Here is a 26,276-nt window from a genome sequence, read left to right on the forward strand (position 1 = left end):
GTAAGTTAATTTATAACTCAACTCAGTTCAAACCACAGTAGCAAAATAATTAAGACCTGCTCCAAACAGTACCAACATGGCAAAAAAAAATTACCACTAGATTCTGGCCAAGGCCCCTCTTTTGCAGGATGTGTTATTGAACCCATTGTCAATACTACGGCAAATGTACAAATATATAAATAAAACATCTAGGTGAACATCAGATTATGTGGTCATGTTTGATACCAGCCAATCAGAAAGATTATAGAGATGCACCGATTACAATTTTCTAGGCCAATTCCGATTTTTCATTGAGTTTGACCCGCCGATACAGATTAACAGGGGCCCTTGGCGAAGTGGGGGCCCCACAAAGATATATTGATAGCCTATATATTGATATAGATGGCGGTGTTGTGAGGGGCCCACCTCTTGGTTCTGTGACCGGGGCCTAACATTTGGTGCTACGCCCCTGCCCAAACTGATTAATAAAAAGACCAATGATATTGGACCCATTTATTTTTACCGTCTCTGATTCAGCGCATTTGTCTGTTCGCTCTTCAGAGTGCCGTCAGTCAAATCCATTCCACTTGAGGAATTCCCTAATAAATTAAACTCCATTTCCGCTGAATCGCTACATTACATTTCTCAATGAGCCGCAACTGACGAAAGTAACCGCCCGTTGTACCCTTCCAGTCAAATATTGCATTGCAAACATCAATAACAGCTTTAAGTTGTCATTGCTGCTGGCAAATGTCCATGGTATTAGCCGGATAATCCACGGATAGCTGTGCATTTAATGCACGACGTGGAGGCAAAGAACCGCCCGACGTGAAGTGGAGTTTAGTTTACTTTAATTAAAAGGCACCAGAATACATGAAATGGTATTTACTCCAGTAACATTTTTCTGGGGGAGGACCCACCCACTTTTTTTTTTCTTCCGACGCCCATGGCTAATAGTATATCATTAGAGACCCTTAATAAAGCAGACTCGGTGCTGTGCAGAGGCTTAAAACCAGACTGGAAAGTTTCAAGAATTTGATTTGAGCTAAGAAAAGACTTAGGTGAAATAAGGTCAGCAGCAAAATAACTGTGTCCACGCCTTTTCAGCGCAAATGTTTCAGTGCGTGTCTTTAGAATATCCTGACAGTAGTATATCCGGTCAGTTTTATTCTGTTAAAACTCTGGGCCCACCAGGAATTTCACTAGGCCCACGTTACATCTCAAAGCTGGAGCCAGGCCTGATAATCTCACCTGCGCATAAGCAACTTCTTTTCACTTGACTGCTTAAGGCCAATTTATACTTCTGCGTCGAACTCACGCCGTAGCTACGTCGTAGGCAGTGTGTAGCGCACGTACCCTTCGGCGTACCCTGACGTGCACCTTTCCAAAAATGTAACAGCGCGTCAACTCTACGCGGACGCAAGCGCTGTGATTGGTCTGCTAGGACCACTCCCTCGGGTTTCATATGCTCTCTCTACAAGTGTAATTGCGCGTCAACACGGACAACGATGCAGAAGTATAAATGAAAACCAACGCGTTGCCTAGAGCGTAGAGGCTCCGGCGTAGGTCCGACGCAGAAGTATAAATCAGCCTTTAGACTCTCAACTTGCTCCACCCGCACACGTACAGCGGAGAAAATGTCAGAGACAGAAGCTGTTATCTCTTTCCCCTGTCAAAAAAAAAGTTACATTTTGCAGTATGGGAATACTTTGGATATACTAAAAACTAACGTGTGGTTGTCCTCGAGGATAGATATCCAATTTGCAAAAAAATTTGGGCACAAGTGGCTGCAAAAGGAGAAAACAACATCCCTCCGGGCCATGTCCCGTTTATAACTTAAAATCCCACTGTAGTCAATAATTTTATCCCTTAAAGGGGACATTTCATGAAAATCTGACTTTTTCCATGTTTAAGTGCTATAATCGGGTCCCAGGTGCATCTACCAACCCAGAAAACGTGACAAGTGACAACCCAGTAACTTTGTTTTGGTAAGCCTTTTTCTACAAGCGTGTAAAAAAATAAGCCGATCAGTCTGACTTCTGACGTTGGAAGGGGATCTTGTTATAAAATCTCCGCCCCTTAATCTGCTAGTTTCCACCCGCGGTGCCACCATTTGGTTTTCGTAAGCGACAAAAGTGTAACCAGTTCTAACGCAATGGCAAAAGTTCAAGCAAAGCATGCAAACAGTTCTATCGTTGCTGCACAGACAGAAACACTATTTGACCAAAACATTTCACAGCTGTCTTATAAAGACCTCAGTGAACTGTGTCAACCTGTGTAAAAGTTAAACATGACGGTACATGCAAATCGATGAGATGAATCAATGTAACTCCACAACAACTCCAGGTGCAGTCTAAAAGTTGCAACCTCTTCCTGAGTCACAACAACTAGTACATAAATGTATCCACTAACCATTTAGAAACGTCCAGGTGCAGTCTAAAAGTTGCAACCTCTTCCTGAGTCTCTCCGTAAGGCTGCACTCTGCTACTGGTTATTTCTGAGATTCGCGTGTTTTGTTATTGCCTGAGTATCCGAAGCTCATGTAAATAGGCAAATTTGATATATATATATATATATATATATATATATATATATATAACAGTATATCAGTCTGGCGAGTAAACAAAAAATATGTACCAGCCAATGGCGATTCTAGGTGTGTGTAGAGGATAGTATATGATTCCACCAAATCAGCTTATCTTTGTAAAATGGCACAGCTTTTTAAGTATCTGAATGGTTCGGTTGGAAATATATTTCTAAATAATGACAGAAATATATTACTATTGTACAATAGAATGTACTTCTCAAAATAATAATAATAAAAATAATACAATTTATGTAAACAATTTAAGGAATGTCATTGTTTTAATTTAATAAATCTCTGTTGTGCTGCAGTTTGGCAAAAAATAAAAGAATAAAAGTTGTTAATATTTCATTTACATTTTACATTTTTAAAACATTAATCAAATTGTTAGATTTATGCATTCATTTCCCACCATTTTTGACAATATATTTCTATTAAATCATAAAAAGTGAAATTAATTTTCTGAAATACATAGGACTCCATTATTCTTTAAAAAAATTACAAATTGTTAATATAAAAATAAAAATAAGTTGTTAAGCTAATCCATATTATTAAATGTAATTGACTATAAATGTTTTAAATTATTGAAATTTGAATAAACAAAAAAGTTTGTTATAATAAGGCATTTGTTCAAATTTCATTAATTTAACAGTCATTTTAACTGATGATAATAAGAACTGATTGTTTAATACCATTTAGGGTATTATTTCTAAGATGGTTATAATACCATAACAATCATTTTAACTGGGGCCTGTTTCAATAAGGAGGTTCAACCAACTCTGAGTTAAAACTTGAACTCTGAGTTGACTTACCCTGAGATGGGAAACTGAGTTTTTGGTTTCAGAACAGCTGAAATTAGTTAGTTCAATCAACTCTGAGTTGACTGACTCTGAGTTAAGCGCGTGCACCACAACTATAAAAAGCCATTATCAATGGAGCGCAGATATTATGAGTCACCATGGCAACAGCGGCAGACAAAAAGAGGTCTTCATATTTCTCACCAGCAGAACTGGATGTGCTTCTGCAAGCATATGGAGAGTACGAACATTATTTCGTTTATAAGTTATAAGTTTACATTTTAATTACTGTTATACAGTGATGGGTGTAATTAATTACCAAGTAATCTAAATACTGTAATTTAATTAAAGGGACTACTCTTAATTCTTCTGTAATTTAAAGTTAAATCTGATGTAATTGTATTAGACTATAGAACAATTCTGTATAGGCTATTTAACATACATTTTTAAAAGTGATATTTTTAATGTAACCTTCTCCCTCTATACACTTTGGTCAATTCAAGAATAATTCATGCAATTGTATTTTGTTTATTTGAAAGCATTAAAAGTGCAGTTTCTTGTCCCTCCTTGTATTGTTCAAGTGTTTAAGGTTGACGTGGGATTTAGTAATTAGTAATAAGTAGACCAATAATTTCTAAAGATAGTCATTATTACATTAATCTAATTACACTGCTGAAGATGTCATTTGTAGTTAGTAATACAAGTAACTTACCCAACTGTTATAATATCAGAGGTGAAACTGGAAGAACAGTATGTTATTCAATCTAATTTTAATTTTCATGTAGGTGCAATCCTGCAGGTATTAAAAGAACATGGCAGCAGCTGAAAATTAAATATAAAAATATAATTCAGTCAAGTAAGGCTTGAGCATATCATAGGTGTAGGCTACCTGACTTAACAAACATTTGAGATATTAAATAACTAAAGCATCCAGTGTCTAGCAGTGCAGCAGCATTTTTGGCTGAGGGAATTCCTGGACGGACTTCAGAGCCAGTCCCAAAGATCCAAGGGCCTTCATAAAATGTAAGAGGTTTACATATGTGTTATTTTTGATATAGGCTATTTTTGATATTTCCATTTATTTTACTTTGGGTTAGGATTTTTGTTGGTCCCAACAGATTCTGATGGTAATATCTGTCTTTTGGAGCCTCCTGTCCCAACAGAACCCCAGGCAGTTGTAAGTAGCCTACTCAATACACCAGAAATTATGACAAATAGTGTTATAAAGTTATACTCAACCAAATGCTCATCTTCACAGGACGATGGGGATAAATAGTTTCTGCTGCCACAGAGAGGCCTACAGAGGTAATGTTAACATTATGTGTCTACACATCAAACAATCTACACATTCACATTTTTTCAAATTTTTATGTGGAGTAGCCTATAGAACCTAAGTTTAAATCTAAGTATAAACGGGTATTCTTATCTCTCCCCCCGCCCTCAGAGTGTGGAAGAACAGCAGGAGGACGGTCCATCAACTTCTGGTGCACAGATGAACACAGTTCAGTGATTTCCAGTAAATGCCAGTTTAATTCTGTAGAATTTGTTTAGAACTACATTATGTAACTCTAATCTACTACTGTATGTTCAGTTGCCAGTTAAGGAGTTTAATAGACTTCATCTTATAAAAAATAAAATAAAAAAAAACAGCAGTAAAAATAACAATATTTTATTTATTAATAAAAGATTCATTTTATTAATAAAAATGTGCTGAAAGAATGAATGAGGTGTTTAAACACCACTTCCTCTTTAAAAAGGGGAGGAGACCGAAAGAAACTCTGGGTTTACCGAAGAAAACCTGCTCCCGACCAGGTTAGGTTCACAGAGTAAGTTACCATGGTAACTGACTCGGAGTATAAGTTACCTCTCTTTCAGAAACAGGCTTGACTTACTCTGCTTCCTCAGGTTTAACATACCTCCCATTCTGAAACAGAAAACTCAGAGTTTCCCTCATTTCAGGGTTAACATACTCAGAGTTTTCACTTAACCTCCTTTCTGAAACAGGCCCCTGATGATAATAATAACTGATTGTTTACAGACCTTGAATTTTTTTTTTAAATAATAATAATACTACTTAGAACTAAATAAAAAAAAATTCTCCATCTAATAGGAATAATTAACTAGACTTCTTTTTTATAGAAATATATCATTATAAGCCAAATCAAAGAAATGTATTGATTTTTACACTTTTAAGGGCATTTTCCCTGTTATTTTCTGTCCTTGCTGTGAAGCCTACAGACAAGAATATAATACATTTAAATTATTCAATTTGACTACGAAACATACTGACTTCTGTATGAGTGGAACCATCCTTGAATTAAAATATTATGTAAAAAAAAACCTCTCTCCATAATATATGAATACTCTAATGTATATTTTAATATACACAGTGGACTGCTGGACATAGACATGACTATATCTGTAGGTCTACATGAACTAAGTAAATGACATAGTGTGACCTCTCTGAATGTCTTCTGAGAATGACTGAATGGGATGTCCGTCTCTAGGCTTTGTTATGCTGAAAGCTCAGTGTGGAGCGGATGGCTCCGCAGAGGTGAGAGTCGAACTTACAGCCCTCGTCTGCATCACAAAGACACACTAACAAAGTGTCGAATGTCGATTGCTCTCAATTTTGCTCCAACTTGTCGCCGAAAAACCTTCCAAAATCCCAACTCAGCATGTCCGTTTTCCAAAGCTTTTAAATAGCCTATGGAAATCATTTTAAGTTATCCTGATTTTAAGCCTTTCAGATCCTTTATCTGATGGCTTTGTCTCATGTTGCACAACACTTTTTAGAGGTGTTTTAATGGCATATATACTAGTATGCTATACACTTCGAACAGAGAGACTGTCTTCATATAAACTCATTACAGAATAAGCAAATAATTTCTAGTAATACGAACAACGACAAAGTTCAGTTTAGTAGACCAAAACTTTAAAAGTAAAGCGAAGCCAGCAAACACGCGATTCTTCAATAAAGGCAATTGCAAAAGCATAAATCTTACCTTCACAACACGTTCATAAAAGCTGGAAGAAATGACGAACGCCTCTCAGACCTCAGTCCTGTCGTGTAACGAACAACGCGCATTTTCCATCTACATCCACAAACTTCATCAACTTCATGCAATGTTTACGATCGAACCGTAGTCGTGCTGGATCCTTCCTGCTTTCGCGTGTTTTACTAGCTGTGGATGCATGGGATAGGCCTGCAGTAGGAGGAGCACACAGACACACAGACACACACAATGGATACTTTCTCGTTTCCAGCCAGACTGTGACCCGGTGTTACAATGTATTCGGCTCCTAAGATATTTGGTTCCACTGGGTGGCGCATAAAGTAATTTTCCTTGATGTATTATTCGGATAAATAGGTAATGCAAGGAGACAGCCGAGCAAATATTGGAGAATAACCTAAGGTGCTAGTCTCTAGGCTAATACATTTTAATTGGTCTTTTTGATGTTATTGGCCCTTTTTTTAACTTGTGAGGCTTTAAAATACATTTGAATAGTTTGTGTCGAAAACAAAGACTGAAATAAACCTCCACAAATGTGTCTGCCTAATAAAATGCATGTAAGCTATCCTGATGTGATTATTCTGTCATCCTTAATTTCTTGCTCATTTTATAGATAGCCAGTGTTTCACAACATCCACAGGCCCACGACTAAGACTCAAGTACCCCTCATCACCATACTACTTTTTTTTCTCTCATATTATAATGGATATTGTGTAACATTAAAGTTACAAAGCTTTAACAATTTTGTCCAAACAGTGGACTTTTTTTCAACACTTTTGTCTTTAAGATGGGTCCACAAAAACACATAGCAATCCTTGGTTTTAACGAGTCATTTAGTAGCCATCATTTCTGTCACATTTGTTTAAACGTACAGTATGGAATTTTTCGCCACTAGGGGTCGCTAACCTATTTACAATAACAAAGGCGTAGTTTGATGACGCAACATTTGCTAAGAATTATGGATCTTGTCGTCAACGTCAAGCCGACCGATCTAATCTATGGATCTAATAATGTTTATGGATGACTGAATACATCGATGCTTTTATCATGACTGTGATATGAAGCAGTTCGGGATTGCTAAGAGACAGCTATCAGCTCCACATGCTACGCGAGTCCCGCATAAGGAATATGGACATTTCATTCTACCGAACTAACGTTACACGCGAGTGCAGAATTACTACTCACAGTCACAGGTCAGTTTATTAGACAAATTAAACTTGTGAGGTAACGCAGCGCTGTTTCACTTGGTCTAACATTACACTATCACACTACATGCTGCATTTGAATGTGTTGAAATGTATGTGTTAGTTTGTCTGTATCAGACTAGCAGTAAGCTAGATCAACATTAGAATAACATAGAGATCATATTCTAACATTTCATCATGTTGAGCTATATAACATTGATTAGTTTTTTGTAAATGTGCTCACCTGTTTAATAAAGTACATGTAGAAGCGGTCGAAGTCTCGGACGTGGAGCTCTCGTTTATATACTGTCTATGGGAGCTCTAGGCATCTCGAAAACACCGCGCTGATATTGATTCTCGTTTTAGTTCTCCTTTTGTATCCAAAGTCTGCTTGCCATGGTCCATAATGTTTGAACGAAACAACAACAGCGTGCAAATAGACATTGCGAACTACCGTCAGTCGCTTTGGTTACTATCAGAGGGCTCTGGTTCATAGCTCTGGTTGCCATGGCAGTACGAGCGGAAACCAGGGACAACGCGGATATGACGCCATTGACGGCGACAAAACGGAAATAAAGAAACGGGACGTTTCTCGAATTAAATTACAAATTTCTCCTGGTTTGAAAGTTGTTGGAAACAGTCGGGATAATGTAAGTACACAACTAAAAAAAATATATAACATAGATATAGTGATTTTTGCTATTTTTAAAGCAAAAAAGTTACATATTGTGGCTTTAATAGAAAATAATAATTCTGAAACAGTATACAGTGAGGATTATCCTAAGGTATAGTCCTTCGTGGGAAAGAAATCTTTGAAATGCATGGCCAGCCTCTCCAGGAAAACCCACAATTGAGGTCACTGTATGGTTTGAAAAAAAAATGCTATACTTAATAGACAAAAGTATTTTCATGTTTGCAATAACTACTCATTCGATATAATGCATTATGTTCTTTAGGATGTGGCTCAGTACGAAATTAAATTGCTTTTTGGTTATCTAGAGGACTTGCTTTTGAGGGTTTACTCTTTTGATTATGGACATTTAAAACATAAAAACAAAGCTTATTTTGGAGTGTGCTGGTAATAGCATTGGTTTAAATTCAATTCAGACATTATGTCTTGCGAAAAACCTCCCACTTTTGTTTAGTGACATTGTTCCTCCAGGACACACTGGAGTTTGTTGTCATGTAAAATCCAATAGCTTTCCTGACTCACATATACTTAGTAAACTTTACTCAGTAATATAAAATACATACTTCTTACTAGGTTTTGTTGAGTTACAGTCAATTGACTGTAACTCAACAAAACCTAGTAAGAAGTATGTATAAACAAAGGTGAAAATAACAAGTTACTCAATCGTTTGAGTGACGCTTACTTGAAATAAGCAAGTAGCAACAAAGGATGCAATGACGTTACTAAACCAGTGAGAGGCAGCAGTGCATTAAAGCGTGCCTAATGTGCAGAAAAAACAAAGAAGAAGAAGAAGCGTCACTTGTGAGAGCATGCGCAATAGATTCTGTGCTATTTAATTTTCGGCGCCAATTTTGCAGATGTGGAAAGACTTGGCGCTTTTCCACTACACAGTAGGCCAACCAGCTCGACTCGGCTCGCCTCGACTCGGCTTTGTTTGGTTCTCTTACGAGAGGTTCTCTCGTATTGCGTAAGTTGCTTACGCTACGGGTAAAGTTGTCTTTTCTCGAGATCTGAAGCCAAAAATTATCCTTGATTTTGTATTTATTGTCAACGCAGTGCGGCAGACAGCAGACCATAGCAGGCTGTACGAGCGTGCTCATTGGCTGTCCTGCGGCAACTGCAGCAGCCTACCAGTGAGCCCTGCGTGACGTCACGCCCAATGAGGGCGCTTCGCGCCCTCCACGCGCCTGGCTCGCCAGAATGGGTGTGGCTAGCGTGTATAAAAGAGGGGCTCACAGGCTGGAATTCTGATTTTCATTTCTTCAGCGAAGCTCTTCGCATCGCTGGATCTTGAGAGCCGCCGCCGTTGAAACAAGCGACCAGCAAGCCTAGGAAGCGTCTGAGGAAGCTGGCCGTCTTCGCCGCCTTCAGCCTCCGTGCCTGCTACGCCATCCGGCGACATATCCTTTCTCTGCTGTGTGTGTTCGCCTTTGCGTCACACACTTTCCTCTCCTAAAAGAGCACGAGGCGTTTTTCTAAAAATACCTCGTCTTTCCTGCGGCTCGTGCCGCTCAGCAACAGAGACCGCCACATCATCTGCGCTCTCTGCCTGGGCCGCGAGCACGCTGCCACCGCACTCCCCGAGTGCGAAGAGCTCTCAATGTCGACCCTGCGGGCTCGACTCGAAGCTTTCAACGCAAGCTGTCACTCCGCCTGTCCCTGCGGGGCCGCGCAGAAATAAGCGCCGCCCCCAGAGACCACTGGAGGCCGTTGCGGCAACGAGAAGCTCGCCGGACCCGTTCCCTCGAGCTTCTCTCCCCCCCCCTCCCGGGGGGCAGCCGCCGGCACTCGCCCGCGCCAACGCCACTTCAGGGGATGAGGCAGAGGAGCTTGTGTATGTATCGCTGCAGTCCGGAGACCCTTCAGGTGGGAGGAGCTTACGCCGCAAGTGGGAGGGGCTTATGCCGCAAGTAGGAGGGATTTCACAAATGTGCAAGTAGGAGGAGTTTACGCCGCAAGTGGGAGGAGCTTATGCGGAAATCCCCAAGCTGTCATTGCCGAGGACGGCGGTGAATGAGTATGGCAGGAAGTAGCGACAGTAATGAAAATAAATGATCAAATATTACATTCCTCATCATGGTCTGATTTCTTACAGCTTTGTTATTATTGTGTGTGTCCAATACCACTCACTGTCAATGATGAAGTCACGTCTTTACACCTTTTACCATACTTAAAGTGATGGTGTTTTAAATTCATGTGGCTGTAGGCCTTATTCAAGCATATTTCTGAATATTAGCTACATATTCTACAATTCTACAGTATCAAGTAAATGAACATATTAAAATGTGATGCAATTGGACTCAGTGAAGTGAATGTGTAAATACATGAAAAACATTTGGCTAATGTAAAAAAAAAAAAAAAAAAAAAGTTACCATCCATCTTTACTGCATAATTTTTTTTTAAATAGCAGACTAATGTTCCTCTGAACATGTTACACATATATTACATTTAAATCTCAGGGTGGATAAATTATTTTTTTCAATGAATAAAATCATGTACAAGTCACTCAAAAGTGTTTATTTTATTTGATTATTTTTAGTCTTTTTTTGTATAACATATAACACTATATCAGCTCATTAGAACTGATCTGCATGCAGTGAAAACTGCAAAATCCAGGGTGGAAGGTTTCTGAATAAATGCCCTGGAGCTCGCCTCGCTTTCCCTTCCCAGCATAACCTGGTGGATACACAAGAAGCACAAAAAGAACTAGGGTTTATAGTTGACATTGAACATTTACAAACATTAAGAATAATTTCTCAGCTCTGTAGGTCCATGCCATGCAAGTGAATGGTGTCCAGAACTTTTAAACTCCAAGGGATGACATAAGTAAATTCGATTTTTAGTTTTCCTTTAGACTAACAACTAGTTTATTCATCACCAATTTACACAAAACGTACCAGGTGTGCAGCATCTGTACTCAAACCCACACTCCAAACAAGTGGAGATTGAGTACATCCTCCAGAAGAGCTGTTTGTAGTGAGACGACTTATTTTTCCAGCATGCAACACCTGAGGTAAAAAAAAAAAAAAGAACATAACATTTAACATTATCAATGATGTTCTCGTTATGCGTTTTATTTTTTAATGTCAATATTTACCTTCTAGCCATAAGAAGTGTGCCTGATTCTTGAAATTGTCATCCCCAACTATGTCCCTGAACCTTGAGCAAGCCAATGACAGGGGCATGTAGGCAGCATCTCCTTCTTGAAGAACAACTTCAAGAAGTATGTTCTTCAACAACGCTCCTGATAACTGAAAAGATAGCAACAGTTAGCACAGGTCGTTAAACATTTTTAAAAAGCACATTATATAACATTTTTCAACTACCTTGAAGATGAAGCATGATGGAGGGTCATCGTCTTTTAACAGCTCATCCTTAAAGAAAAATATAAGTGGATTAAAATTGTTCTATGATACACATTTTAAATCATCATTAAAATTGATTATGCATACCTTGCTAAAAACAGAGGGCACAACTAGGGTTTGGTCTGCTAAAATGAAGTAATTTAAAATTAGCTGACCAATATTATAGTTACATAATGTGAAACCCAGCATAGTACATGTATTTTGTTTAATATCAAAGTTCTTACTTTCATATGCAAGTTCAGTTTTTTTCTTCCCATAGGTTTCAGGGAGCGCAGAGCATTCTTCTTCTTTTGAAAGAGGATTAGAATGAAAAAAAGTGATAAAATTATCCATACATTTTTTATTTGACAAAAAAATATCAGCAAAATATAAAAAGCTGACAATACCAGCTACAACAGCTCGTGCACATCTTTCACTGATAAGTGAACCTAAAACACAATAACATGCGTTTCACATTTATTTCACTGATTGTTATGAGTAATACATTTTATAAAATAATTATGATATTAAAACAAACGTTTCAATTACATTACATTACACTGTGGATTACGCATAAAAAGCATAACTACAATGAAAACAAGTTTTAAAAGAATTGCATGCATTGTACAATTAAGTTAGGAGTTGTATTCTAATATCAAATCCATTTACAAAACGTTTAAGACATTTACAATTTGAAAATCAATGCAGTCCTAAAACGTACAAAAATTACACTGCCACAATGCCTTATTATGGTCTTCAGAATCCATAATCTGGAGGGCAAATTGTAGAAATGGAATGCAGAAAACATCCTTGTCATGCACGTTACAGATGTTGTAATTTGTGTGCTACTAAAAAAACTACAGAAATTTATTTGGATACACTTTACCCTTATTCTTTTTTAATACATCAAGACTAAAAACAGTGTACAAACGCCATTATGAAATGGCCTTTTTCAGAACGTATAATGCTTTTTTACAAAACTAAAAACGTACTCGGTTACTAACGTAACCTCGGTTCTCTCTAGAAGAGGGAACGAGTACTTGCGTAAGTATCTTTCGCTAGGGGAAAACCTCTTTTCCTCGAGATATTGAAGCCAAAAATTATCCTTAATTTTGCAATAATGTAAAACGCATTGCAGCAGCATGCAGACATGGGCGAGACAGCTCGTGCGCCCATTGGCTGCTCTGCGGCAACTGCACCAGCCTATCGATAGAGGCCCCTCATGACGTCAGAACCAATGAGGGTGCTTCGCGCCCATTACATCATGTCCCGCCGAAAGCGGGTGGGGCTAGGGCTATAAATACGGCCCAGAGAGGCTGGTTTGGTCAGTTTTTTCATCGCTGAAGCGAATCAGAACGTGACGCATGCACGGCAAGATACGCAAGTACTCGTTCCCTCTTCTAGAGAGAACCGAGGTTACGTTAGTAACCGAGTACGTTCTCTTACGAGAGGTTCTCTCGTACTTGCGTAAGTATCTTACGCTAGGGGAACACAGTGTAAAACGCCGTGTGTGCTTGAGACATAACACTAAAGTCCCAAGGGCAGGTGCCCGGGGCTCATACAGTGCCTAATCACAAGGGACTCACAGAGAATCCGGGAAGAGGGGCTAGAATAGCATCATTCCTGTAATATAGAGCTCTGATAAGAGCATATTATATCAAGTGTTCCACACAGCCAGGGCGAACTCGGCCTGGACTGATAAATATGGGGGACTTACGCACTGCCCACAGAAGTATACAGACGATCAGTGATCGACGCTCTAGCAGTTTCAGCATCCTGAGCCGATAGCATCGGGCGGGCAATACTGGAAAATTAAACCGAGAGCAACCTAGCTTGTAAAGCGGGAACCTCGAGGTTATAAAACCTTATAAATGTAGACGGGGAGGCCCAGCCTGCCGCCATACAGATATCTTGCAAGGCAATCCCACTGGACCAAGCCCACGACGAGGCCATGCCTCTTGTACGGAGTGCGCTTTGACACCTATCGGGCATTGCAGGCCCCTGGATGTGTAAGCTAGCGCTATAGCATCAACTATCCATCTGGATAGACTCTGTTTTGACACAGCTAGTCCCTTAGAACGTCCGCTGAACAAAACAAAGAGCTGCTCCGTCTGTCTGAAAACAGATGAGCGAGACACATAGGCTCTTAACGCCCTGACCGGGCAAAGGAAGCCTGCGTCCCCTTCCTCTTCAGATACCGGCAGGGCCGACAGGGAGATAACCTGTGCCCTAAACGGTGTATTGAGGGATTTAGGAACATATCCGTGATTTGGTTTGAGTATGACTCTCGAGTCATTAGGCCCAAACTCCATACACGTCGCGCTCACTGAGAGCGCTTGCAAATCCCCTATGCGCTTCACTGAAGCGAGAGCCAGAAGAAACACTGTTTTGAAAGACAAGAGTTTCAGGTCTATTGACTGTATTGGCTCGAATGGGGCACCTTTCATGGCTTCCAGAACCGTGGAAAGGTCCCAAACGGGAACCGAGGGAGGTCTGGGAGGATTCAGCCTCTTAGCTCCTCTAAGGAAGCGAATGACCAGATTGTTCCTTCCTAATGACTGGCCAAGCGGTGGTTCAGCGAACGCTGCTATGGCCGTCACATAAACTTTGAGCATGGATGGGGCTCTGCCCTTATCCAGAAGCTCTTGTAAAAATGAAAGAACCTCCGGCACCCCACAGTGTGAGGGTGAAGTGCCACGCGCTGTACACCAGCTAGTGAACACAGACCATTTTGAGGAATAGAGCCACCTCGTAGATGGAGCTCTAGCCTGCGTGATCGTGTTTAACACTCCCGCTGGGAGGTTAACGGGTACCCGTTGATGGCCCACACATGTAGGGACCAAAGCTCCGGGCAAGGATGCCAGATCGAGCCGTTTGCCTTCGAGAGGAGATCCCTCCTCACCGGTATCGGCCACGGGGCGGTACTCGTCAGCTGCATCAGGACTGGAAACCAGGCTTGGTTTGTCCATAATGGGGCGACGAGTAGCACTGGGCATCCGTTTTTCCTGATTTTCTCTAACACCTGGGGTAGGAGCATGACAGGGGGAAACGCATAGAGCGGGCAGCGGGGCCAGATGTGGGCCAGCGCATCCCTGCTCTTGGGGAAAAATTCCCGACAGTGAGCGTTCTCTTGAGACGCAAATAGGTCTATTTCGCTCTGCCAAATGTCCTCCATAGCAGTTTGACTGTCTGTGGGTGTAAAGACCATTCTCCAACCGGAAGATTGTTTCTGGACAGTCTGTCTGGTCCCACATTCAGGTGGCCGGGCACATGCGCTGCTCTGAGCGAGCGCAGATTGTGCTGAGCCCAGACCAGGAGGCGTTCCGTCAGCCTGTGAAGGGTTCTGGATCTGATACCTCCTTGGTGATTTATATAAGCCACCACTGACATGTTGTCCGAACGGACCAGGACGTGGTGTCCTCTTGTTTGGGGACAAAAACGCGTCAGCGCGTTATCTACTGCCAACATTTCGAGGCAGTTTATGTGCATAAGCTTCTCCCGTTCTGACCCTTGGCCGAAGAACGGTCTGCCCTCGAGCAGCGCTCCCCATCCCGAGGTGGATGCGTCTGTAGACACCACCCTCACACTCGGGGAAGTCCCCAGGCTTCGGTACCAGTCGTTTGCTTTCCAAGGTTTCAGAGCTGCGATGCATTTCTGATTGACCTTGAGACGAAGCAGACCGGAAGCCCACGCTCGGCGCGGCACTCGCGCTTTCAGCCAGAACTGTAGCGGGCGCATGCGAAGCAAGCCCAGCTGAAGTACTGATGATGCTGAGGCCATGAGACTTAGCATCCTCTGAAATTTCTTGAGCGGGACAGATGCGCCGCAGCGGAAAAGCTCGCTGCGCGCTGAACGTCTAGTACGCGCTGGGGTGACAGTCGTGCTATCATAGACAGCGAGTCCAGTTCTGTGCCCAGAAAATATATTATCTGCCTGGGGGACAGAGAACTCTTCGCCCAATTGACTCTGAGACCCAGATTCTCGAGGTGATCGAGTAAAATGGTCCTGTGCTCTATGAGCACCGAGTGAGATTGAGCTAGAATCAGCCGATCGTCCAAGTAGTTCAATACTCGCATGCCCTGTAGTCTGAGGGGTGCGAGCGCTGCGTCCATGCACATCGTAAATGTACGGGGTGCTAGGGACAAGCCGAACGGTAGGACTGTGTACTGATATGCCTGGCCCTCGAAGGCGAATCTCAAATATCGCCTGTGACGTGACGCTATCTGTATTTGAAAATATGCGTCTTTCAGATCTATTGACACAAACCAATCTCCTCTGCGAATCTGCGCGAGGATTTTTCTGGTCGTGAGCATTCTGAACTGTCGCTTCGCAAGCACTCTGTTCAGTTGCCTTAGATCTAGTATGGGTCTGAGACCCCCGTCTTTTTTCGGTACCAGGGAGTATCTGCTGTATAGCCCTCCTTCGCTCTGAGCTTGAGATATTAAGGGCTCTATGGCCCCTTTGCGCAACAGTTTAGAAATTTCGGCTCGAAGTAGGTGTGCTACTTCTGTTTTTACCGTGGTTTCGACGCGCGTCGCATAGCGGCGAGGGCGTCGGCGAAACTGTAGCGAATAGCCTCTTTCTATAATGTCTAGCACCCACTTCGAAACCCCGGGTAGCCTTGCCCATGCGTTTGCACGAATGGCTAGGGGTTGAATGCGAAGCGCGCTCTGGTCGCTCAGCGACAGAGGGGCTTCAGTGTGCTGTAACATAAGCGTCTAGCTTATGACATTTGAGGCAGGGGGCGCGCTGATAACAGCGGGCAGATTGCCCGCGCTCGACTCCTCTGCGGTGGTCAACCGAGAGGGGGAGGGCTGGGCGAGTCCCGTAAGACCTGTCATGTCTATGTGTGAATGTGGGCGCGGGATAGCGGGCACATTTACAACACTGAGAGCATTGTCCACCTGAGCAGAGCGAATGCATGTTGGTTTCGTTTTACAGAAACCTTGAGACATGCAGAACGTAGTGTTTGTGGGCACTGGGCGGTGGGCACATTTACCACATTTAATGCGCAATCGATCTGGGTCGATTTCATGTGCGCGAGCCCTGTGTGACGGGCTGTGTTTCTGTGTAGGAATGAGCACTGGGCAGTGGGCATTTTGTCTACACTCATAACACCATCGGCCGTGGCCGGAACACCAGAAAATACACTCTTATGGGATTTATCTGGGTAGCCGTAAAAGCGGCGTTTGTGTGCAGGCAAGCGGGCTGTGTCGCCTACTTGTTTACTGCAGAATACACTGGAACAGTCGCATTTACTGGAACTGAACGAGCGAGAAGTTGCCATAGAAACAGAGAGCGTCAACATGCTGGCGTTTGTTTGCAGGCGTGCGTGTATTACAACAGGCTCGTCCACTGCAATATTGACATTTCCAGAGAAATGTGTGAGAATGGAGGTCGGTCCAGCCGCAGCTGGACTAGGAACACTCTCTTTTCTCCTTTCGCCAGTGACGCACGGAAACCATAGAAACGGTGCTTGGGTGCAGGTGAGCGGGTTGTACAACGCGCTCGTTGGCTGCAAAATACACATCTGCAGTCACCTTTTCAGGGAACTGACAGAGCGAGCATTGACGGCATAATTTTATCTGCCAGTAGACCCGGGATCGAACATGGGTCTCTCGCACGAGAATCTGCCTGAGAATCTGCCACTGGGCCACAGGGGCCAGTCGCACGTAGGTGTAGAGTGCTGCTAACCAATAGGAACGGAGGAAATTCCAGGGAGGCGGGCCAGAAATAATACACCAAATTAGAGGTTCGATTCCCGTCTCTGCCACAAATACCATAAAATGAATTGGTAATCATTTTTAAATCTAGATACACTTTAAGTACGATTAACATATAATAAAATAACTTTGTGCACAAAAATAAAATAAAACTTGTAATATTTGTTCTTGTGTAGGATGTAAAAAATTTGCAATTAACTTAATAAACCTTTACATTATAATAAGGTATAGTTATTTTTAATATAGAAAACATTTGAATGTGAATAATTGAAACGAACATTTTGATAATGTTTTAGACCTTTATTTGAGATATTCACATTATATTTGTCTTGTGGGGTCTTGTTCACGAGTGAGGGAAGGATGGAACGGGAGATTGACAGACGGATCGGTGCAGCTTCTGCAGTAATGCGGTCGCTGTACCGGTCTGTCGTGGTGAAGAAAGAGCTGAGCCGTAAGGCGAAGCTCTCGATTTACCGGTCAATCTACGTTCCTACTCTCACCTATGGTCATGAGCTGTGGGTTATGACCGAAAGGACAAGATCCCGGATACAGGCGGCCGAAATGAGCTTTCTCCGCAGGGTGGCTGGGCGATCCCTTAGAGATAGGGTGAGAAGCTCAGTCACTCGGGAGGAGCTCAGAGTAGAGCCGCTGCTCCTCCACATCGAGAGGGGCCAGCTGAGGTGGCTCGGGCATCTTTTCCGGATGCCTCCTGGACGCCTTCCCGGGAAGGTGTTCCGGGCATGTCCCACCGGGAAGAGACCCCGGGGAAGACCTAGGACACGCTGGAGGGACTATGTCTCCCGGCTGGCCTGGGAACGCCTCGGGGTCCCCCCGGAAGAGCTGGAGGAAGTGTCTAGGGAGAGGGAAGTCTGGGCATCCCTGCTTAGACTGCTGCCCCCGCGACCCGGCCCCGGATAAGCGGAAGAAGATGGATGGATGGATGGATGGACATTATATTTGTATAACTATGTAAAAAAATCCAATATATATGAAATATAACCAATAAACACCAAATAGAGAGTTTCGTTTTTTTTATAGTACAGATATATATATATATATACAGTAGCTGGGAACAGGGGTTTCAGTCAGTGCAGATGGCATTGGGGCAGGTGCTGATTGTGCTGCTTGAGGTGGTACAGAGCCTTCACCCCGTGAAGAAGGCCTACACACAGGAGCTGGTGTTGATGGAGGCTGCGGCAGACCTGCAATGAAAAGCACAAGGAGGAAATTAAAAACATATTAAAACACTGAATGTACATGATATGTATTTGATTGTCTTGACTACATTGAATGACTAGAATCATTATTTATTATATTATTCTATTTATTATTTTATTTATTCTAGTAATGCACATTCTAATAATGTTCAAATGTCTGTAAGTAAACAGTCCACTTTTCACAACAAATAAAAACAGTTTAAATAGCATGCATACAATTCATGAAGTGCACTCACCCTCACCACTGGTATATTCAAACCTTAACAGTAGTTAGAACAAAAGAACATGTTTTTTAGAACAGGCAAGAACACTGCCAAAACAACAAATAAGATAATACAAATCAGAAATGGAGGATAAGTCTGTATGTACGCCTCCAAAACTGATGTGGAAAGTAACCTGTTGTAGATAATACTGTGGATCCCATGGCTGCAGATGATCCTAAAAATCAAGCATTATAATTTGAATGATTTCTCTCCAGTATGTGCAATTTTATGTGTCATAAAGATGCTGAATTTGACATATATAACACACATGACACATGATTTACTTACTCAGATATTTTGTTGGAGAAAGACTCAGCATCATCCTCTCCAGTTCTTCATCCTCCTCCATTACTATAAAATAAAATACATTTTATAGTAAACAAATGCATCAGTAGGCTTTAAAAATCAATATAAGCAAATTTGCATGGATTGTATTAACTCACCAGGCTGATCCGAGGCAGTAGTGGAAGGAACAGGTGATCTTGCAGTGGAAGCTGATGGTGAGGGCGACGGAGGAGTGGTTTTGGTCAGCTGTTTTAAAAGATACTGCTGCAAATTGTACATTTTGCTGCCTGGAACACACTTCTGCCTCATTATAAAGGAAGCATATCCGTCTGCCCTGGTATCCCAAATTTTCCTCCAAGTGTCTTGTGTTCTTGATCCAAATCCAACAGTAGTGTCATCCTCTGTCAAAACTGCCACTGGATCTGGTCTTTGAGACAGATACTGTTTAAGGTCTTCAATTTCCTTAAAGCTTCTTGAGTACTCAAGAAAGGAAATGAGACTATCCTTGCATGGACCCTCTGGATGGAACTGCCCAGCCTGTTCTTCTTCCTCAACCTTATCGGACAGGTACAAAGCATAGCTGACGTCATTCTCTAATAACCACTTGAAAGACTTGCCCTTGTACTTGCCGAACTGAAGAATGTATTCTCCCAACACTTCTTGCTTGTCAGAAACATCCCCTCCTCTATTTAACACAACAGAACGGGCATTCAACTTGACCAGGTCTTCTCTTTGAGGTGTTGACTTGTCCTGCAGTGAAGGGTTGTCTTTAATTCTTTTTGCCTCTTCTGATGGGTCCCGGCGTAAATGGCCTGATGGTCCTTTCCTGAAAGACACTTTGACTTTCCCGGGAAAAAACACTGTTTTCTTCATGATGCTTTTCTGAAATCATAATGTATTTATTAGCGTCTCAGCATAAGCATGAAAATACTTAACAAAGTGAAATAAGACAGTTAACTAAAGCATCAGTGATATATATATATAAAACATTTATTTTTTAATTGCCATAATATTCCATAATATTACTGTTTCTTAAATGAATAAATCACAAGAGACTTAAAAAAAAGTAAAGTAGCGTTTAATAAATTTGCGTTATTTAATATTCATTATTTAAATTGCTTAATATATGTGTAATAAATATTTAATATAAAAATATATATGTATAAATGTATATATAAAACGTTTTAACAAGTTTAACTAATTAAAAATGTTAAATTATATCATTAAATTGCACACATATATTTTTTTTTGTCATTTAAATGTAATATATATGTGTGTGTGTGTGACATTAATTACATTATAGGAGGACCAAACCTGCAGAAATTAAAGATGAATGAATACATATGTAAATTAATAAAAAGATAAATAAATATGATAATAGGAAAATAAATAAAGGAATAAACGACTTGATAAAATAAATATGATTTATTTTTAATCAAATTCATTTTTGTATTTTTTTCCTTTATTTATTTTCTGCTTTTATACATTTGTACATAAAAATATTTATTTGTTAATTCATTTTTTATATTTGGTAAGCAAGACCAACCCACCTAATTATCATGCACGGCAAAGAAATGTAAGAATAAATATAAAAATAAATAAAATTGAAATAAATAAAGGTTAAAATAAATAAATCTGGAAATAAATACAAATTGGAATAAATAAATATAAATGAATATATAAATAAATATAAAAATAAAAGGAAAAAATAAATAAATACAATTAAAAATAATAAAAAAAAACATTAAAATATAAAAGCAAAAAATTATAAATTAGGGGGGAAATAATGCGTTTATTCCATTATTTATTTTCCTATTATCAGATTTATTTATTCATTCATTTTTAATGTCTGCAGGTCTGATCCTCCATTACATCTTACTGCACTGTTAACATATTTTAAACATTGTATTCAAGTAACCTACATGGTAAGATATCAATGATGAAACATTCACCTTAACAAACACAGATACTCTTTTTAAATAACAGCTGTATTTATAACGAAAAGTTTGGTTTACTGTTTCTTAACATCACAAACCATTCAACACAATTAACAATACGATTACAATGTAAGTTAATCGTATTGTTAATTGTGTTGAATGGTTTGTGATGTTACTTACATGATAATATACATGCAATTTAAATGATAAAATATATGAATAATAATGTATATGCGGTCACCTGAGGTAAAATCTGTCTGCAGGTAAGTTAGTTTAGACAGTAACAAAAAAAACAAGGTTGCTGACAAGTCCGGTAAACAAATCTCTCCGATCGTAAAACCGGTGATACTGCACTGCGAATGATAGACAGATGACACAGCTTTTTAAATCCCCCGCCACGGAAAATGCGAAACAGCGCCAGGAAGTCTACATGTGGTCAAAAGTATATTGCATCCGTAGTGTTAAGCACTACCATAGAGAATGAATGGGAAAAGTTAAGGGAAGTTAAGCTTAGCCATTTTCGGCTCCCGCACAGGGGAAGACACATAAGCATTTAGTTAGCGCGAGTATTATCAGAGAGCGTCAACATGCTGGCGTTTGTTTGCAGCGTGCGTGCATTACAACAGGCTCGCTCACTGCAGTATTGACATTTCCAGTCGCCTGAACTTCTGAGGGGAATGAGAAATGTGTGAGAAATGGAATTCGGCCCGGCTGCAGCGGGACATAAACACTCTTTTCTCCTTTCGCCAGTGACGCACGGGAACCATAGAAACGGTGTTTGGGTGCAGGCGAGCGGGTTGTACAACGCGCTCGTTGGCTGCAAAATGCACATCTGCAGTCGCCTTTCATGGAACTGACAGAGCGAAGCATTGGAGGCATAATTTATCTGCCTTCAGACCGGGATTCGAACACCGGTCTCTCGTGTGAAAAACCAAAGATTCTGCCACTGAGCCACAGGGGGGAACACAAAGGCTTTCAGATGCACGAGCATATAAGAGCGTCAACATGTTTTCTTCGGCGTTTGCTTGCAGGCGTGCGTGTTATTATAACAGGCTCGTTTGCTGCAATATTTATATTTCCAGTCGCCTGATCAGGGAACTGAGAAATGTGTGAGAAATTCAGGTCAGTCCAGCCTCGGCGGGACTATAAACACTCTTTTCTCCTTTCGCCGGTGAGTGACGCATGAAAGGGGCGCAGGGGCCGGGTAGCTTTCTTGTACGTAAAGAAAAACTAACCCCGACCGTCTGCTTCCAGCCTCCCCTGTGAACGGCGCAGTTTGCACGGCTCGAACAGAGGGAGAGAGAAAACCAGCCCCGTGACCGCCCGCTCCTGACATCCCCTGTGAACGGCGCGGTTTGCGCGGCTCGAACAGAGGGAGAGCAGGTATCATCCTCCAAGCAGGCAAGGCAAGCGGGCGAACCGGCGAGCTTTGCGGTTTGGGTTGGGGGGGGTTGGGGGGGGGCGGAGGAGCAGTCTCGGACAAGGATGCCAGGTGAGTCCGCAGAGTCACCATAGGCAGTATTAGCTCGCAGTGAGGGCAGTCGCCGTCAGCGAGCGCGAGAGCTGCGTGTCCTCAGGAAAGGGGCGTCTTGAAAAAGATGCCCGGCTCTTTTAGTGCAACGAGAGTGTGTGTCGCGGCGGCGAACACACACATACACAAAACACAGTAGCAGAGAAAAGGATATGTACGCCGGAAAGCGTGAGCAGGAACGGCGACTGAAGGAGGCGAGTTGTCGACCAGCAGCTTCAGATGCAGCACTAATCCCGCTGAGTGCTTCTATCAGACGGCGCGGCTTCTTCCTCTCGGGATCCAGCGATGCGTGAGCTTCACTGAAGAAATAAAAAACTGACCAAACCAGCCTCTCTGGGCCGTATTTATAGCCCTAGCCCCACCCGCTTTCGGCGGGACATGACGTAATGGGCGCGAAGCACCCTCATTGGTTCTGACGTCATGAGGGGCTTCTATCGATAGGCTGGTGCAATGCGTTTTACGTTATTGCAAAATTAAGGATAATTTTTGGCTTCAATATCTCGAGGAAAAGAGGTTTTCCCCTAGCGTAAGATACTTACGCAAGTACGAGAGAACCTCTCGTAAGAGAACTGTACAACAAGCTTAACCCTTCATCTCAACGGCACGCTGACATGTGAAAGCGGTTTTCTTCTTTGTTTTCTGATGGATCGCAACAAAACTTACACATTATCGCCACCAACTGTGGAGCATAAACCAATAGCTACTACAACACAGGTGATATATAAATAAACCAATCAAACCAATCAAAATCCTCTGGAAGCTTGTACAGCCCACTTGCGGCTAAAGCTCCACCCACTTGCTGCTAACCCACCCATTTGCAGCTGGCTCCGACCTCCGTTTATACCCTACTCGAGGAGCTGGACGAGGAAGCCGCCGCTGAAAGCTCCCCCTCTGTTCGAGCCGCGCAAATGGCGCCGCTCACAAGGGATATGTCAGAAAGTGGACGGCCACGGGATAGCTTCCTTTACGTTACAAGAAAGCTACCCCACGCCCCGTTCGCGCGCGTCACTCTGGTAACATCAATATTGCAGTACCTCACTCACCGGCGAAAGGAGTAAGAGAGATTATTGGCTGTTTCTCAAAACCAAGAATGCAAAGAACGGACTTGTGTTCTTGGGGAGAACGCTCTTGCTAGTTGTTCTTGGAAGAATGAACTCACAAGGTGACGAGCACACAGAACGCTGCTGACAGTTTGAGAAGATGTGTTCTTTCTGGTATTGCGCAATAATACCCCCACACAGACGCCGTCTGCAGTACCCAAACATAACGCGATTTAAATAACGGTTTAAACGGGTTTAAATAACCCAAACATAACTCCTTCCTCGAATGCCGAAATGAATGCTGGGATATTTCTGCCGTCAAGTTCACACAAGTTACCAACCGCTGCATCCTCTGTAAAATGGGCGTGTCAAGAACACTTCCGGGATTTTTAACCGTTCTTGCCAAAATGTAAACTTGTGTATTGGGACAGTACTTGGGCAGCGAATGATGACGTTTCACAAGTTCACAAGAACACAAGTACAGACAAGAACGCATATTGAGAAACGGCCAGTGTTTTGAGCAGTGTTGGGCAAGCTACTTGGAAAATGTAGTGAGCTAAGCTAGCAGTTACTCTACATTAAATTAAGCTTCACTACACTGAAGCTACCACCCTGGAAAATGTAGCAAGCTAAGCTACAGGAACATGGCAAAAGTAGTTCACTACATCTAAGCTATTTTTTTAAATTACATTTTTATATTGAACCAACTTCATTCCAAATCAATGCTATCTCAGTGATCAATAAAACTGTAAGTTCAACAGATAGGCAAGCATAATTGTCCAGTTCAATTGTTTATTCAACAACTGTTCCAAACCAAATTGGCAACAAAAACAAACAAACAAAAAACGTGATCCACATAATAACAAAACCAGGTGTCGAGAGTGTGCGTGTATTCATCTGTATGTGTATGTATGCATATCATAGACTGTAAAAGATGCATATGCACAGCATGTTTGCCTGGGTATGCACCAAGGTTATTTTCGTAAACGAAAACTGAAACTAAGACTAAAACTATTGGTCAAAAAACATTTTCGTAAACTGAAATAAAATAGAAATTTCAACATTGAAATAATCTGAAAAAATAACTGAAACAAAATAATAATTCGCAAAAATAAATGATCGTTTTCGTAATTAATAAGTTTATAAAAATAAAAAAATTTAATTAATAAAAAAATTAAAATAAAAAAAAATTAATTAAAAATACTTTATTTTTCAATGTATGACCGCACGTGTCGTACAAGTGATGCTGCAGAAGACGCGAGACTCAAGCGCAACGCTTGAGTCTCGGGTCTTCTGCAGCATCACGTGCATGACACGACGCTCTAAAAACGCGGCACTCAAGTTCAAATAAGTTCAACTTTTAAAAGACACGTATCGAGACCTTGCGCTTTTTCCCCACTGTGCCTCTCTTTTTCCCCACTGAAAAACTATTTTTTCCGTTTTTCAAAGCAAAACCGACTGCGTGAACCAGCCCTAAGAAGCAGAAAGGCCCAAATCTATTTCCACCTCATGCAAATACAGCTGTACCTTAATTCCAGGTATAAGATAACCATCTCATGTGAAACTAGCCTAAACAAGATAGGCCTATACCACACATAGCCTATTAGACAAGATACCACACTGAGCAGAAAACGGAAAAAACATGTCTATGTCTATAGCCCAGAAATAGACGTATATTTGTCAGAGTAGAAGTATACTAAATGTCTGGTCTGAAGAAAACATTTGAATATGTTACTATGTACATATGTTACATATACTATGATTATATGATTTTAAACGATGCAATTGACAGAAAGCATAAATGGATCAATACAAGAATAATGTTTGAAAGGATTAATAATTGAAATAACCTTAAAGAATAATCATATCATACGCATATCTTTTTCTTATACACCACGTTTAACAAGATTTCATTTTTAATATTATTATATAATTTTTACTTTTTAGTTGCATTTGTTTGGTTCTTTGTTCATCCTCAAACAATTATTTAATTTTTATTATTGAAAGGTTTTCACAAGAGTTAAATGTAAACTGCAAACATTAAACTTTGCTGAAATTAAATGTCTTTAGCTGGAAATGTTCTGTTAACTCTGCTAAACTATAATTACTAAAACTGAAACTGAAACTAAATATATAAAAACTAAATAGAAATGTGTTCACAAAATAAAAACTAAACTAAAACTAACAAAACCATTAATGAAACTAACTAAAACTAAACTGAAATTTATAGGAAATTTGAAAATATTAAAATAAAAACTAATATAGAATAACTATAATAAAAATAAAAAACTATAATAACCTTGGTATGCACAATTTAGACTTGGGCATATTTGCAGGACTAACTGTAAGTTAATTTATAACTCAACTCAGTTCAAACCACAGTAGCAAAATAATTAAGACCTGCTCCAAACAGTACCAACATGGCAAAAAAAAATTACCACTAGATTCTGGCCAAGGCCCCTCTTTTGCAGGATGTGTTATTGAACCCATTGTCAATACTACGGCAAATGTACAAATATATAAATAAAACATCTAGGTGAACATCAGATTATGTGGTCATGTTTGATACCAGCCAATCAGAAAGATTATAGAGATGCACCGATTACAATTTTCTAGGCCAATTCCGATTTTTCATTGAGTTTGACCCGCCGATACAGATTAACAGGGGCCCTTGGCGAAGTGGGGGC

General features: G+C 41.0%; 3 protein-coding genes across 4 annotated transcripts in view; all 3 read right to left on the reverse strand.

Moving 5' to 3' along the window:
* LOC309503349 (activin receptor type-1-like) overlaps positions 1–6,575 on the reverse strand; it is a 72,677-nt gene extending 66,102 nt beyond the window's left edge. The window contains exon 1 of one of the 2 annotated variants that reach the window (XM_082176145.1): positions 6,366–6,575. The gene's annotated coding sequence lies outside the window, so the exon portion shown is untranslated. The remainder of the gene's footprint in view (positions 1–6,365) is intronic. The other variant, XM_082176146.1, reaches the window with a different exon arrangement.
* A 4,237-nt stretch (positions 6,576–10,812) lies between these two features.
* Positions 10,813–12,573, reverse strand: LOC309503909 (uncharacterized protein; the record flags this gene model as incomplete). Its single annotated transcript, XM_082176773.1, has 6 exons — positions 12,001–12,573; positions 11,839–11,901; positions 11,576–11,623; positions 11,347–11,500; positions 11,147–11,257; positions 10,813–10,925 (listed from the first exon to the last, which is right to left on the reverse strand). Exons 2-6 carry the CDS (start codon positions 11,869–11,871, stop codon positions 10,813–10,815), a joined length of 459 nt encoding a protein of 152 aa, XP_082032899.1. The 5' UTR covers positions 11,872–11,901; positions 12,001–12,573.
* Positions 12,574–18,389: 5,816 nt separating this feature from the next.
* Positions 18,390–20,089, reverse strand: LOC309503811 (uncharacterized protein). Its single transcript, XM_082176620.1, has 5 exons — positions 19,240–20,089; positions 19,085–19,147; positions 18,930–18,971; positions 18,770–18,792; positions 18,390–18,518 (listed from the first exon to the last, which is right to left on the reverse strand). The coding sequence occupies exons 1-5, from the start codon at positions 19,952–19,954 to the stop codon at positions 18,402–18,404; spliced, it is 960 nt and encodes a 319-aa protein (XP_082032746.1). The 5' UTR covers positions 19,955–20,089; the 3' UTR covers positions 18,390–18,401.
* Between the last annotated feature and the right edge of the window lie 6,187 nt (positions 20,090–26,276).

This window comes from Leuciscus leuciscus (assembly GCF_965113295.1).
Source record: "Leuciscus leuciscus genome assembly, chromosome: 7".
Lineage (NCBI taxonomy): Eukaryota > Metazoa > Chordata > Actinopteri > Cypriniformes > Leuciscidae > Leuciscus > Leuciscus leuciscus.